The sequence below is a fragment of the Diprion similis genome, chromosome 4, assembly GCF_021155765.1.
Source record: "Diprion similis isolate iyDipSimi1 chromosome 4, iyDipSimi1.1, whole genome shotgun sequence".
Taxonomy (NCBI): Eukaryota; Metazoa; Arthropoda; class Insecta; order Hymenoptera; family Diprionidae; genus Diprion; species Diprion similis.
The window spans coordinates 8431082-8447573 of record NC_060108.1 but is presented as its reverse complement, the minus strand read 5'-3'; the positions used below and the strand labels follow the sequence as shown (position 1 = coordinate 8447573).

At 36.3% G+C, this 16492-nt stretch overlaps 1 protein-coding gene across 2 annotated transcripts in view; it reads left to right on the top strand.

Annotated features, from left to right (window-relative positions):
• Positions 1-16492, top strand: part of LOC124405242 (sodium/potassium-transporting ATPase subunit beta-2-like) — a 69510-nt gene that overhangs the window by 33318 nt on the left and 19700 nt on the right. For both annotated transcript variants that reach the window (XM_046879975.1, XM_046879976.1), the window contains one exon: positions 12744-12845. In XM_046879975.1, the coding sequence (XP_046735931.1) occupies positions 12744-12845 (102 nt within the window). The remainder of the gene's footprint in view (positions 1-12743; positions 12846-16492) is intronic.

The following is a 16492-nucleotide window of genomic DNA, read 5'->3' as shown; positions in this document are numbered from 1 at the left end:
AATTCTTCCAGAAATCATAACAGAAGCTGTTGGAATATCGACCAGCTATACGAATATCCTCGCGCGACGTGAAAAATAAAAAAATTCTTCCAGAAATCATAACAGAAGCTGTTGAAATATCGACCGGCTATACGAATATCCTCGCGCGACGTGAAAAATAAAAAAATTCTTCCAGAAATCATAACAGAAGCTGTTGGAATATCGACCGGCTATACGAATATCCTCGCGCGACGTGAAAAATAAAAAAATTCTTCCAGAAATCATAACAGAAGCTGTTGAAATATCGACCGGCTATACGAATATCCTCGCGCGACGTGAAAAATAAAAAAATTCTTCCAGAAATCATAACAGAAGCTGTTGAAATATCGACCGGCTATACGAATATCCTCGCGCGACGTGAAAAATAAAAAAATTCTTCCAGAAATCATAACAGAAGCTGTTGGAATATCGACCGGCTATACGAATATCCTCGCGCGACGTGAAAAATAAAAAAATTCTTCCAGAAATCATAACAGAAGCTGTTGGAATATCGACCGGCTATACGAATATCCTCGCGCGACGTGAAAAATAAAAAAATTCTTCCAGAAATCATAACAGAAGCTGTTGAAATATCGACCGGCTATACGAATATCCTCGCGCGACGTGAAAAATAAAAAAATTCTTCCAGAAATCATAACAGAAGCTGTTGGAATATCGACCGGCTATACGAATATCCTCGCGCGACGTGAAAAATAAAAAAATTCTTCCAGAAATCATAACAGAAGCTGTTGGAATATCGACCGGCTATACGAATATCCTCGCGCGACGTGAAAAATAAAAAAATTCTTCCAGAAATCATAACAGAAGCTGTTGGAATATCGACCGGCTATACGAATATCCTCGCGCGACGTGAAAAATAAAAAAATTCTTCCAGAAATCATAACAGAAGCTGTTGAAATATCGACCGGCTATACGAATATCCTCGCGCGACGTGAAAAATAAAAAAATTCTTCCAGAAATCATAACAGAAGCTGTTGGAATATCGACCGGCTATACGAATATCCTCGCGCGACGTGAAAAATAAAAAAATTCTTCCAGAAATCATAACAGAAGCTGTTGAAATATCGACCGGCTATACGAATATCCTCGCGCGACGTGAAAAATAAAAAAATTCTTCCAGAAATCATAACAGAAGCTGTTGGAATATCGACCGGCTATACGAATATCCTCGCGCGACGTGAAAAATAAAAAAATTCTTCCAGAAATCATAACAGAAGCTGTTGAAATATCGACCGGCTATACGAATATCCTCGCGCGACGTGAAAAATAAAAAAATTCTTCCAGAAATCATAACAGAAGCTGTTGGAATATCGACCGGCTATACGAATATCCTCGCGCGACGTGAAAAATAAAAAAATTCTTCCAGAAATCATAACAGAAGCTGTTGAAATATCGACCGGCTATACGAATATCCTCGCGCGACGTGAAAAATAAAAAAATTCTTCCAGAAATCATAACAGAAGCTGTTGGAATATCGACCGGCTATACGAATATCCTCGCGCGACGTGAAAAATAAAAAAATTCTTCCAGAAATCATAACAGAAGCTGTTGAAATATCGACCGGCTATACGAATATCCTCGCGCGACGTGAAAAATAAAAAAATTCTTCCAGAAATCATAACAGAAGCTGTTGAAATATCGACCGGCTATACGAATATCCTCGCGCGACGTGAAAAATAAAAAAATTCTTCCAGAAATCATAACAGAAGCTGTTGGAATATCGACCGGCTATACGAATATCCTCGCGCGACGTGAAAAATAAAAAAATTCTTCCAGAAATCATAACAGAAGCTGTTGGAATATCGACCGGCTATACGAATATCCTCGCGCGACGTGAAAAATAAAAAAATTCTTCCAGAAATCATAACAGAAGCTGTTGAAATATCGACCGGCTATACGAATATCCTCGCGCGACGTGAAAAATAAAAAAATTCTTCCAGAAATCATAACAGAAGCTGTTGGAATATCGACCGGCTATACGAATATCCTCGCGCGACGTGAAAAATAAAAAAATTCTTCCAGAAATCATAACAGAAGCTGTTGGAATATCGACCGGCTATACGAATATCCTCGCGCGACGTGAAAAATAAAAAAATTCTTCCAGAAATCATAACAGAAGCTGTTGAAATATCGACCGGCTATACGAATATCCTCGCGCGACGTGAAAAATAAAAAAATTCTTCCAGAAATCATAACAGAAGCTGTTGGAATATCGACCGGCTATACGAATATCCTCGCGCGACGTGAAAAATAAAAAAATTCTTCCAGAAATCATAACAGAAGCTGTTGGAATATCGACCGGCTATACGAATATCCTCGCGCGACGTGAAAAATAAAAAAATTCTTCCAGAAATCATAACAGAAGCTGTTGAAATATCGACCGGCTATACGAATATCCTCGCGCGACGTGAAAAATAAAAAAATTCTTCCAGAAATCATAACAGAAGCTGTTGGAATATCGACCGGCTATACGAATATCCTCGCGCGACGTGAAAAATAAAAAAATTCTTCCTGAAATCATAACAGAAGCTGTTGAAATATCGACCGGCTATACGAATATCCTCGCGCGACGTGAAAAATAAAAAAATTCTTCCAGAAATCATAACAGAAGCTGTTGGAATATCGACCGGCTATACGAATATCCTCGCGCGACGTGAAAAATAAAAAAATTCTTCCTGAAATCATAACAGAAGCTGTTGAAATATCGACCGGCTATACGAATATCCTCGCGCGACGTGAAAAATAAAAAAATTCTTCCAGAAATCATAACAGAAGCTGTTGGAATATCGACCGGCTATACGAATATCCTCGCGCGACGTGAAAAATAAAAAAATTCTTCCTGAAATCATAACAGAAGCTGTTGGAATATCGACAAAATATATAAATATCTATAATATAATACGAATACACATACCTATACAATTGTCCAAAATCATGTTACAAATCGTATTAATTGTTACTTATAGTATTTCAAATTTCATGTTTTTTTCTCTTACATTGTCCCTGTACGTGACGTTCCACTTTTCTGATAAACTCTTCCATCTTTAATCCTTTCAGATAAAGGTAAGTGTCTGTACGCTCTCCGTGGCATAGTTTACTAGCTTATAGCACTATATGAATAAAACCGAACACCAGATCAAAGTACTAAGGCTTATAGATAATTTTTAAAACAGAATTGAAGAAAAACAAACGCACACACACACACTCACTGTAAAACTACAATAATAACGAAAACTGAAGAGAATATAATTAAATGTAAGAATAATACCCCGCACCGAATGTCTCTGGGTGAATTATAATGTAGTGCTAAAAAGTAATAAATATAAATGAAATTGATAAAAATAAAACACTTTACGAAAGTGGAAATATTTGAATGGCGGTTGCGAACCTGAGCGGACACTGTGCGATAACTTGTCTCTGTGAATACACGATGGATACTGACAAAACTGACCATGAAGTCGATCACTTTGCGGGGTAAGTATGTGTTCTACGCGAAGACAAGGAGTGACACAATCATGAGTCCTAGGTGGCAGCATAAAAATTTATGGCAGGATGTTCATATATAATACCTACGCTATACTTGTACGGAGGGCATCGGCTGAAAATTTGTTTCAATTCAAACATTTTTGTTAATGTGGGTATTACAGGTGTATTTTTATATTTTTTTTTCATAATTTTGTCTTACTCAAATTATATTTTTTTATACACAAATGCGTATAGGCGACAGTGCCGCACACATCGATGCCGTGGCGCAAGCACGGAAGCGCGTCGAAGGAAAGCCGAGCCGAGCCGAAGTGAACCGAAGAAAGAACAGACCGCCCGGGCTGAGATAGTCCAGAAAAATAATTTCGCTTTTTTCTCAGCCACAGTCAGATTTTTTATGTACAGATAGTGAAAATGATATACATCAAGATAATACTTACCCGTAGAGTTGAATCATTATGCATCATTGTTAAAAAATTGAGATTATAGTCTAAATAGACGTTTTTTACGTATATCCTTTTCTTTGTTCGTTGTACAGAAATAAAAAATTTAATACTTTTTCTTTTGTCTTCAAACGATCTACAAAATAGTTTTTGTTTCATCAAAAAAATATTAATTACGTTAAAGCTTATCAACAATAAACGCAATGTTAGATAAACCGTCCCGAAACGCGATGTTATCTAAATGACTTCTTCCTATTTCATGCAATGATTTGCTTCTGCTGTAAGATAATGTGTGCGAAACCTGGAATTTGCAATCTCAATAGTTTACAACTTATGGCCTTATCACCAAATTCATTCAATATCGGTATGCTGATGTAGATTTTTTCATAACTAGATGGGTCTATAAAATATAATGTCTGATCATTACTTTTCCAAAAAGTGCAATTTTGTATCCGTGGGAATTTTTTTTACTAAATTTCCTTAGTTGTAAAATTAAATATACCGTATATGCCTCTATTTTTTAAATATATTATTTCGTACTTTGGAAGAGCATGAGAAGAGCTTTATTTTGAAACAAAACTCGTCAAGATTTTTTCGAAAACAAAATAGTCCCAGCCCGCCGAATTAGCCAGCGGAGCGCTCGGATTTCCGCCAGCCGCCGCGCGGCAGCGGGGTGGATTAAGCCGATCGAGACTCCCAGTCAATCGTCTCACGACAAATCTTCTAGCAGACCTTCAAACTCGGCGCCGCAACTGTAATCACACTTTTCTCGTCGGAAACTAGTTGAGATAAATTGATCTAAGTGATGAAATACATTCAAAATGTTATTTGAGATTATTGTAACAATGTAATTATTATTAAAAATTCGGGGTCGTGGCTGAAGGATAGTTAATTTATACTAAAAATGTATAAACCTTGTTAAACTGTTGAACTTAAAGATTCCAGGTTTCGCACACATTATCTTACAGCGGAAACAAATCATTGAATGAAATAGGAAGACGTTATCCTGATAACATCGCGTTTTAGAATTGTCTATATAACGTTGGGTTTACTGTAGATAACTTCTACCGTAACAGTTATTTTTTGATGAAACAAAATCATTTTGTAGGTCTTTTTAAGACGAAAGAAAAAAAGATATACGTAAAAAACGTGTATTTTACCTATAATCTCAATTTTTAAACTACGATGCACGACGATTAAACTTTACGGGTAAATACTATCTTAATGTATATCATTTTCACTAGCTGTACACAAAAAATCATCTTGTAGTTATGAAAAAACGCGAAATGTTCATTTTCGGCGTTAGTTTCCTGGACTATTTAGTACGAGCTACAGGCGAGCCGAAGGCATACCTACCCTGTTCTTAGTACCTATCCGAATTCCAAGAACGAAGCATACTTGTACGTTGATACATGAAACATTTTTCTTTATGTTAACAATAAAGTTTCTTCCCAATTTCGTAAAAATTCAAAAATCGCTGGAGAGCGTGAAACTCAAATAGAATCTGTTTTTTTAATATTCACACTCAACATACGGTGTGGCCTGAATTTCGATGGATACTACAACTTTGTGATTCGTGAATCTTAACTTACCTGTTAAAAGTATAATCTTGGAGGGTCTTTCTGCCACTTTAATGCCTTTGTGCCACTCATGTTTTTACATATGGGTCTTTGTTGATCATCCCAACAAATTGATATCACACATCTTCTTTCTTTTAACTTGAGGGGGTGCCTTAGTCGATTATGACGTTGACGTGAATATTTAATGATTCCGCTACAATTTCATTTGTTGTAGAAATACGGAAATGGTATGAATTCTGTTGTTGGGGCGGGGGGGAGGGGGGGGGGGGTACGGTGGAGTACCGTCACTTTGTTGGATAGAAATAATATGTCACCGAATATTGCATATTCATGTGACATCAGTTCACTTTCATTACTATAATTTCTTGTTCACTCTTTCAAAGAATGTAACAAATTTATTGGAAACGTCACTACGAAATTTCATTCATCAAATTTGATGAATTCGTTGGGTACTTTCAAAAGCTTTAATAGTACAAGTTCAAGTCATCATCATTTAGGTAAAAAGACTTACTACAAATCCAAGTATAAGTAATTGATGTATAAATGTGGCATTAAATATTGAGTTGAAGATATGGAATATTTCAAATAAATGATTCGAACTATTTTTGTTTCACCCATCAATATAACTTTTTCATTAATTGGTCAATGTGATAATCTCATTTGTATAAGAACTGAAATTCTATTGTAAGTTCATAATAACATGGAAAGAAATAGTTCAAAACAGAACTAAATCTAAAAAACGCATGCCACTTTTCGGAATCAGATAAGGGAATAAGTATATGGTGGAATCATGTGCTACTTTTAGAACCGCTCAACGGGTTAAAAAAAGGAACATTTTCGTTGGGTTGAGAATAAATTGTTGTTCTGTGCCTGTGAATACTACGTTTGATCGGTAACTTGACAGCGATTTATTTTTGATTCCCGATGCATCGACAATGTTCACTTTTTTTACTTAATAAGTAGCAGAAAAGTATCACCATCCTTCCTTCCCTCATACGTTTCCCTCAGCTGTGAGAGAAAAGTGGCTCATTTCGGCTGTTAATGAGTTTCTCAATTTTACTGGTTTTCTTTATTTTTCCTATATTAGACTTTTTCTTTATACATTATGACGTACTGTCAAGAATATTCTATTTCTCCGACGGATAAAATGATCATGATCACGCTCTAATTGAAAACTTATGATTATTTCTGAAACAATAACTGTGCCCAATCGTGGAATTGAAATATTTGTTTTCTTTTACATAATGTTTATTATGTCATTTGTATACGATTTATTCTGAATCTTAGTACTAAAATAAAAAAGACTGACTCATACGATTTTTTTTAATGACTAGACAGTGTCATGACACTTTGATGAATCAATATTGAAATGGCGCTTTCCATGATAAGGAAATTAAAAAATTGAAAATTGTATTGAAGAAGAATTTACCTGGAAAACGGGACAACAATGTTACATGAATGTCTAACATTCAGTCACACACGTACTTTTCATCCTATTTAATTTTTGAAAGTATTAATTTGAAACTGGAGGGGGGGGGGGGCAGCGGCGGGGGGGGGTCCTTCGCACCTCCATCGGGGTCTGCGGTCTTGAACCCGTTTCTGTGCCTAAACTCGCGCCCACCTAAATTCATATTATCTATGCACTACTGGTAACTGTTTTTTCGGAGTTGCTCTATTTTTTTCTGAAACAATGACGTGTGCCAGACTACAGTCGGGAATAGAGTACTATATGAAAATATATATAAATATATATATATATATATATATATATATACACAATACGCATTATTTCCCTGAATTACTACTGCGGAAAATCAATTCGCGGGAATAATCTTCGAATGTGTTTCCTTGTTGTCTGATTTACCTTTTAAATCACTGATGCTCAAGATTATCCACAGTCAGTGAATCATTGAACTCAATTTAATCAATTCATTTAAAATTAGAAATTGGTAACGTTCACTTACCGTGGAATCGAAACTGGAAGTTCAATGAACAATTGAACCACTGTCTCATCTTCACGAAGATCCTTCTTTATTGGCCACTGACACCATTTCAAATATATAGGTTGACCAGCATTTAGATTCCCATACAGTTGGACAACACATTTTGTGGCATATTTAACACGAAAGATATAGCTGAGGGAAACATCGCTGCGATATCCGTGTCTTTTTAAAATTTGGAATTCTGGGACCGCAAACATGATGCGGTAAAGAGTAACATATTGTTTACTATATATACTATAGTTTGGTATACATACAAAATGGGAGTTCAATTCTATGCGAATCATGCGACGATGATAGAATGAAACTCGCATTTTTTTCGGACCGGAAATAGGTAGCCTAAAGTGTGCAGGTATAATCGAATATCACTGTACAACGAGTTTGAAAATTGAGTCATGCTCGAATGCAATATATCCGAATATATTCGTAAATACTGAACCTGTGTATCACGTAATGGTATACGATATATTCATACAAAATTCACGTGATATTATACTAAAATTTGGAATACACTAGGGCCATTTTTTTTCGACAATTTTTTTTTTCAATCCCCACCAACGATATGTCGAACAAATAATTACCTGAAAGTTACAACCCTTAATATTAATATTAAGTACTCGCCTAGGGTGTGAAAATATTTCTCATATAAAATACACGTGAATCGAAGCATTTTTTTCCAATCCATACAACTCAGCGGACTTTTATGATATCGCATTCAAAAGTGTTTACAACGGCGTAAGTGCAACTTACACTGGTGAGATAGTACGGGTGACTAGAGTTGATTTTTACCAAAAATTCTCCTTTTTTCGCTGTTATCTCCGAAATGATCAATTTTACCAAAAAATATGAATGAAAACTTTATTGAAAATTTGATTTCCTACAAAAAAGGTCCTCTAGACCTAAATGCTCAGATTGATATTTCTTGTGATATAGAAATTTAACTTACTTGACTTAGAAAATTTTTATGGTCTATTGAATCAAACGTTTTGAATGAGTGATATTCCAATGGAATAGATCGAATCGAAAAAAATCAAATTCCAATGGAAAATCAATAATTTAAAATGTTTGATTCAATAAACCATCCAAATTTCATACGTCAAGAAGTTAAAGTTCGGTATCTCAAGAAATATCAATCTATGCATTTGGGTCTAGAGGACGTTTTTTTTTGTAGGAAATCGAATTTCCAACGAAGTTTTCATTTACATTTTTTTGGTAAAGTTGATCATTTCGGAGATAACAGCGAAAAAAGGAGAATTTCGGGTAAAAATCAACTCTAGTCACCCGTACCATCTCACCAGTGTAAGTTGCACTTACGCCGTTGTGAACACTTTTGAAGGCAATTCTGCGTAAATGCATCCAAGACCAATGTGATATCATAAAATACCACTGCGTTGTACAGATTTTAAAAAAATGCTTCGATTCACGTGTATTTTATATGGGAAATCTTTTCACGCCCTGGGCGAGTACTTAATATTAATATTAAGGGCTGTAACTTTTAAGTAATTTTTTGTTCGACATATCATTTTTGGTAGGGACTGAAAGAAAAAATGTTCGAAAAGAAATCGTATGTTTAGACGTGGCATTCCTTCCTTACCATATCGTATTCTATCAAACCTACGACAGATATGTTAGAACGAATTGTTAACCGTTACATCTTGAATTCTTTTATACGCGTACTAATATTCAGTACATAGATATCGTATAAATATTTTCAAATATACGTAGAGTGAATTTGAATATGCTTACTTGTAAACTAAATATTGATGTCCAAAAGTCCAATTTCTTTTATATAAGCAGTGTATAATATTTAAAATAAAATATTTAAAAATAAAATTCTGTATAGAAAAGGAACCCGCATATCGTACGCATACATTCTGACAATGAGCTGCAAACGTCGGCGTCAATTCACGCCACGAATGGTGCTGTATATTGCCAGTGGCTACGCCAGCAGATGCTATGACTACTCCATCTAGTAGCGTCAACGCAAACCAATCCGTGTACGCTTGTGAAGTCACCTGATTCGAGATTTTGGCCTTCCGGATGTTTGGCATATCGCTAAAATAATTTCGATAATGTAGACTATCTGAGTATTGGCCATTCGAAACATTGCACCGTTCGAATTATTGACCGTTTTATAGTCTTTTAATTCAATACTTCGCCCCTCGCTATCACGCACATTCCAACAGTTGTTTTTGATTACAAATTATTTGCACATTTGTGCATTCTCAATTTTTGATTGTTTAACTGATACTCCTTCGTTAATATGGCTTTTCGATATTTTGAACAAGCGTTAACAGAAAATTCGAATTACTGGTCCATCTAATTTGTGATCTTTCGCTATTATTACCCGCACCCACCGAAAATAGTCAATAACGAGATCGAAGATGAAAACGATCACGATGATGCAGACGAAGAAAGGGCATCATCAATAACCACCTCAAGACGATCTTCCAATGCAGAGAGCGTAGATTCCTATCCTGATGTGATCGGTGAGGATAGTCTCAGTATCAGTCGAACTGCAAAGATATTTGAAAATTGAAAAACAAAACTTTTACATCATTTGAATTTTACATAACAAATATCAATTTCTTGTTGCAGATTTGCCACAGTAATCTATTATACGCCATTTAATCCGTATTTCGCCGCCTATAGCCTACTGTGTGAGTGATTCATCGATCTGCGTCACGTTCGTCGTTCGTTCACTCGAGAAATATTAGTTTTACGAAAAAAACGATTACAACCTTTTCTGTAGACAATTTAATGATCTTCAATTTTTATATCCACAATTTTGACAATAAAGTTAATAAATAATGCGTTATACGCCAAAAAATATTAGAGAGCGCCTCTTTTTCCAAGATGGCGGCGATTCCGGAACTTCAATTGTTCAGGACTTTTAACACGTTCAATAGCGAGCCAAAAATGAACATTTTCACCGATTTTCAAAACTTCCGTATTGATTATTTTTATTTTTACTTCGTTGCCTGGATTATAACTGCTAGCTTTATTTTTTAACCCTCGTTTTACAGCACGAACTCCCGTTCATAACCTCTTTTTTTTCTTTCCCAACTTTTACGGTAAACATTGCGACATCAACATTACATATAACTCGAGTTTGTTACTTCCGAACAACATAACTTTTTTGACACCTGCTTCCACTTCGTGGGAGATTCTATTGTTGGCATTTTGCTATAGTTTGTGTACCTTTTCTACAGTTTTGCTCGAGGACACGTTTTTCGAGCATTCTCGGATTGCCGCGGTTTCTTAGCGTTAAAGATTATTTTGTTATTCTTTTTTTTTAACGTTCTTTGACTAGGACTATATATTTAGTGATGTCACGTCTATACGGTTATACTTCCAGGTCTAAGTTCTAAGTTTATTTCTAAGTTATTCTAAAACAAGAATTTCCTGCGAGTGCGCTGCGTCAATCCTTATCCTACGCATGCCGTGTCAAAATGTTCTCATTCGAAATTACAAGCGGGTCGTTTCGTCAGGATGACAAAATATTTTATGACCACTGCAGGGAAAAACAATGCACAGCTAATGTTACTACAGTTGCGGTAGTATCTACTGTAACAAAGCCGCTATTTTGGACAAATGAAATTGTCATCGAGCAAGTTGTACATTACCAGCACAATTACGTGCGATGAAGCTTATTCTAATACAATGAATCAAGGCTATTTTGTTGCATCTGAGCTGCACCCGAAAATATTGTAATTAATTCGTCTAGTCATGAGTTCAAATTTGGAGGTATAATATTTTGTTATCGATTCGACGGTAATATTGTAATTGGCATGCATAATTTGGAAAACGCTTTAATGAATTTATTTACGAATTTTAGTTGGGGGATACTGAGGATTAAAGAAGCTGAAGTAGCAGAAGGCAAACTTGACAATAGGTTTTGAATGTTTGATTCTTATTCTACAGATAATTTCATGAAACCTTGTTGTGACGGAAAGATTTGTTTTGCACTCTTTGATTCTATACGATCATTATGCTCATTATCAAATAACAGTATTACTACAAGTAATTAAAATTTGGGTGATCAATAAGATTTAATGCCAATAGGTGTAACTATAAATATAGACAAAAATTATAGTATTCAATCAATCAACAAAAACAGGCCTAATAATCTTGAAGGCTCTCGCCTAAGGGCGGCTCTCGAAAAACTTTTGATCTATAGATTCCTGAAGCCTTCCATGAGCCTTCAATTCTGTTAAACAGTTTTTCAAAATTCCTCCGAGACGCCGTTGTTTTTGGCGTGTCGGTTCTAGATTTATGTCCATCTGGCACCACCATAGGTTTTCTCCAAAAAACGAGGAGCGATTGATTTGGAGATAAATCATTTAATAAACCTTCAATTAGCCTTTAATTCTATAGTGATTTTGACGCTTCTAGGAACCTTGAAACTTGTTCGGTCAACGAGTTACACCGATTGTTTGAGTTCAGGGGATGTTCTCGCCTAGAGTAGCTTTCAAAGAATGTTTTATCCATGGATTCCCCGAGCCTTTGATGGGCCTTTCATTTCAACGTGAGCAATTTTTCGAAATTCCTCCGATACCCCGTTATTTTTGGCGTGGTGGTTCTAGGTTTATATCGAGCTGGCACAGCCATTTTTTTTTTCTCTTTAAAGCGGAGGAATTAATTCGGAGATGGGACCGGAATTGGGATTCAATGAGCCTTTAATTAGCCTTTACCCCTGGCATGAACACTTTTTCTAAATTCCTCCTCCTTTTCGTTGTTTATGGCGTGGCGGTTCTAGGTTTATAAGGTTGAAGTTAGTAACGTTAACATACCTAACGAAACATCATGGAATAAATCGGTGTGCAATTTTAGAACGACTTTCAAGGAGTTGGCCCTTCGAAACATGAACATGTCTTCTTTGTTATGATTCACTAGTTGAATTTCAGACAATCCTAAGGGTGCCAACTAACGATCTTTCCAAACATGCATCGTTAAAGTAACGTTACTAAATTCAACTTTGTAAAAAAAAAGTAGGTATATATATACAAAAATGAACACAATTTTCATTATAAAAAATAAAAAATAATCAGGAAAGCGCGCTCATGCAGTAGTATAAAAAAAAGAACGGTTGTAACATAGTAAGGTGCTCTGTGTGGCATTTCTGTACCACAGAAATTTTCAGGATGCAATTAATACAATAAATCAATTATTATGCATTTTATAATTTTTTCTTTCAGATATACGGATGGGTACCATCGTATTACAATGGAAACAAACCTTTACCCCTGGACATGCCACCGAATATCAGGGATAACATAAAATCAACTAATCTTTCAAATGTAAGTGCATGATAAAAATTCGAGTTGAGAAATTGTCTGTTGATTTTTATCATTCAAGTATTTCATGCGTAATCAGTCTCACTTTGGAATTGTTTGTATTAACAAGGAAATGTACTAGAGTCGTGAAATTCCAATCAAAAGAAACAAGTATCGTAAGAATCTTTCTTCTAATTTTTACTATTATCTATCTGTAGGTTTATGAAAAGTTCACTCACAAGTCTTGAGGTTCACGATAAGGAGATATTTCTTTCATAGCAGGAATGCTTCCCCTAAAAAAACACACCGGTACAATTTCACACTAGCCACACAAGAAGTATTATTTTTATAAGTTTCGCTGTGAGTTAAACCTGATTATAAACGCGATTTTTGTTGTAAAGTTAATCATATTTGAATATCGGAAGACAGTAGGTAGACATCGCCGGTTCTGGGGGCAGATCTTATTATTCACATTGTCACCAACACCTAGCTTAGGCATAAAACTTTGTCTAGAATGTTTGATGGTGTGATATTCCAGGATGAACGTTGCAAGTTGATTCGAATTCGCTGCGTTATTCAGTTGTACTCTTGACTTACGTATTTTGATGTATTAAATCTCGGAAATCTGCTGATCAGCTCCTCAGGACTTCTCATTCAGTTCTTCAATTTCTAAGAGTTTTTTAGATGGGTCGTGCCATATATCACTATGCGTGATCGAAATAATTATTGTCAACAACACTTGGGTTAAATAGACAATTATTTACACAATTTCTTTCGAGTTCTGAGTATTAACGTTTACAATTGTTAAATCAATTGATGATTATCACTTATTACAGTCACGTAACTGTTACTAAGTCTCGGAGGTTCTGGGTTCAATAAATCTATGAATTTGATTTTTAAAAGGTTCCCTTCTGTATAACGTCTGAATATCTTCCGTTTAACATCTCAATCTCTTCTGTATCAGGGTTGAATTGATGAAAAAGTACGAGGAGTTCAAAAAGTGTCGCGATTCTTCGCAGGTTTAAGATCGTTGGTCGAAGCCATAGACCTTATAGACATGTAGGGTCCTTTCCTGTAGTGAATACACGTACGAACGCATGATTGGGTGGATCGAGAGAGAGGCAACGCTTCTATCTTTCTCGTCATTACCAGACATCCGATACGTATGCGTTACAGATAAAGCAGGCGCAAGATCATTATTTACAATCGGGCAAAATACAGAGGTCTATTGAGGTCGATGTAAGTGTGTTATTGCAGTTTCGTATAGAATACGTATAAAATGGGTATGCAGTGGATAAAAAATGACAAATAATAATAAACTTGAAGTGTTTACAATGCTTACATAATAATTTTTAAAAATAATTTACATCCACAACGATCAACGAATCCCTTTCTCAGCTAATTTAAGTAATAGCGCTCGAGCACAAGCGCAATAAGTGACCGGTAGTAGTGAGAAAGACAGAATATCCAGCCCCTTCACTCTCTATCCAACCGGTCACGCTGCCCGAACGACTAAGCCGCTTCCATTTTTTTTCCATACCGTCAGGTACTGGTCATCTACCATGCCCCAATACACTCTTAAAATTCCAATTTGGATATTCGATTGTATCTTGAGCGGTAACGGATTTCTGGGAACTTTGGCACTTCACTCCTACCCGGTGTTTTTACAGGAACACCACTCCGTTTACCCAATTTAAGTTGGTGTATTTTGGTCTTAAATTTGAACAGCTTGAGATGATCGGCTCACTGAATTATCAGTGTAGAATTAAGAGCAAATATTTGAAGGGTTAGCCCTCTATGCTTGGTTATTTGACCCTTGGACTCATAGGCCATGTTCTGCTTGATTTATCTCTGGTCTATGGAGGGTAGAGGTAAAAGGGTGGAGAGGAACAGTATCACATATAGGTTTTCAACTGAAGGGGTATCCACCAAAAAGCAGCAAATAGTGATTCAACAAGTCACCAAAATGGCGCTTATAACCAATAAGGGTCACAATCTGATTGGTGCCTCGTAATCAGGATTCAATCGGGTTTAATGTGATTGGCGCTTTGTGGAACGTTTGCTGCAACAACGTCATCTCATTACTTTACGGACACTTTTTATACACGCCTCCTTACATCTAGCCTCCATACTCTGGTCAAGAGGTCCTTACTTCTAACCTTCCACTCTCTGGCCACTGCCAGATCAATTTAGGCTCCATATACTTACAATTAGCCCCTAATTAAGGACCGAATAAGCTGATTCTTCTTTTAATCGTTATTATATCGTTTGTAGGTGTTCGTAAGTCGTTTCCCGTCATTGTAAGTCAATAGTTTAATTGTTATTAATAAAACAAATTTGTCTAGGGAATTTGCGAGATACTAGCCCTTGGAGCATATACAGTGTGGAGGAAGCTTGGTGACGGAAAAAGTGGCTACGAGCCGGTGAAAGAGAGGGACATAGTAAGACGATCATTTCTCTCTTTCTACAGCAAGAGCGTACGTATCGTAATTGAGTGCCCCAAGCACTGCGGCGATATTGCAATACGAAGAACATGTCCTACACATGCAAATGCACTAGGGGGTCAGGCTATTGAAACAAGTCGGTAAACTGTCAAGAAATATATGATTGAGTGACACAAAATTGTTGATACAAACCCTATCATAACCTAAAAAATGAGTAACGTGAAACTTACCGATGAAAACTAATACAACCTTCTACAACATCTTGCTCAAGTTTGCACGTAGAAACATTTCCCTGTCATGATTTCATTCATCAAGTATTGAAGTCTGCTATAAGCAGTGTTTATGAGCTTACAAGCTTTGTTCAACAAACCCAGGGTGCCGGGGCCCTGTGCAACGAGCGTGAGTGTCGGGGCGCTGACGTCAGTTAACCAATCGCGAGCGTGCGAGACAGAGAAAGGTACTCGTCTTAATATTCCACTCTCTGTGCCGTTTTCCACTTACACGAAAGGGTATACAAGGCTTCCTCCATACTGTATATGCTCTAAGTACTAGCCCTTCATAGTTGCAAATTGCGATCGAATTCAGTTCTGGTTCTATGGAATCGTTTGTAAGTCGTTTGTAGGTGATTGTTAATGACTTCGCATCGTTTGCAAGTCAATAGTTCAGTTGCAATTGATAAAACAAATTCGTCTAGGCAGATCGAGTGACGTCGGGTGATTGTGAGTTATTTCTCGACGTTCGTAAGTCCATTGTGACGTCGGTACGGCACTCCACGAAAATCCCAGAATGTTAGACACTAGAATACATCGCGCAAGTACAGCTAGACTCACATCAGTATTTTGGGTCACCAATAAACGATAAAGTATTGAAATACATGAACAACGGTTTTTCCATCGCGCTAATCAGATAAAATCGTGAAAAGGGGGATGTTTTTTATAAATTATTGGAATAAAGTTTTTCTTACCGTTTTATGAATAATTTCTTCTTGGCACCATTGAATTGATGTGATGAAAGGGAATCTCTTTTAAATAAACACTGAGTTGAAATTGAAATTTGTTTTTAAGTTGAATATATTCTGATTAAAGAGACGAAATAAGAATGAACAATTTTAAGGTCCCGCTGACCTGGCATGTCATATATATATTTCGTGACGTCAGAAGCGGGGAAAACGCCATTACGAATCCTGCGAGAACGGAAGCACGAATCTTACTCGGGAAATTTTTAAAT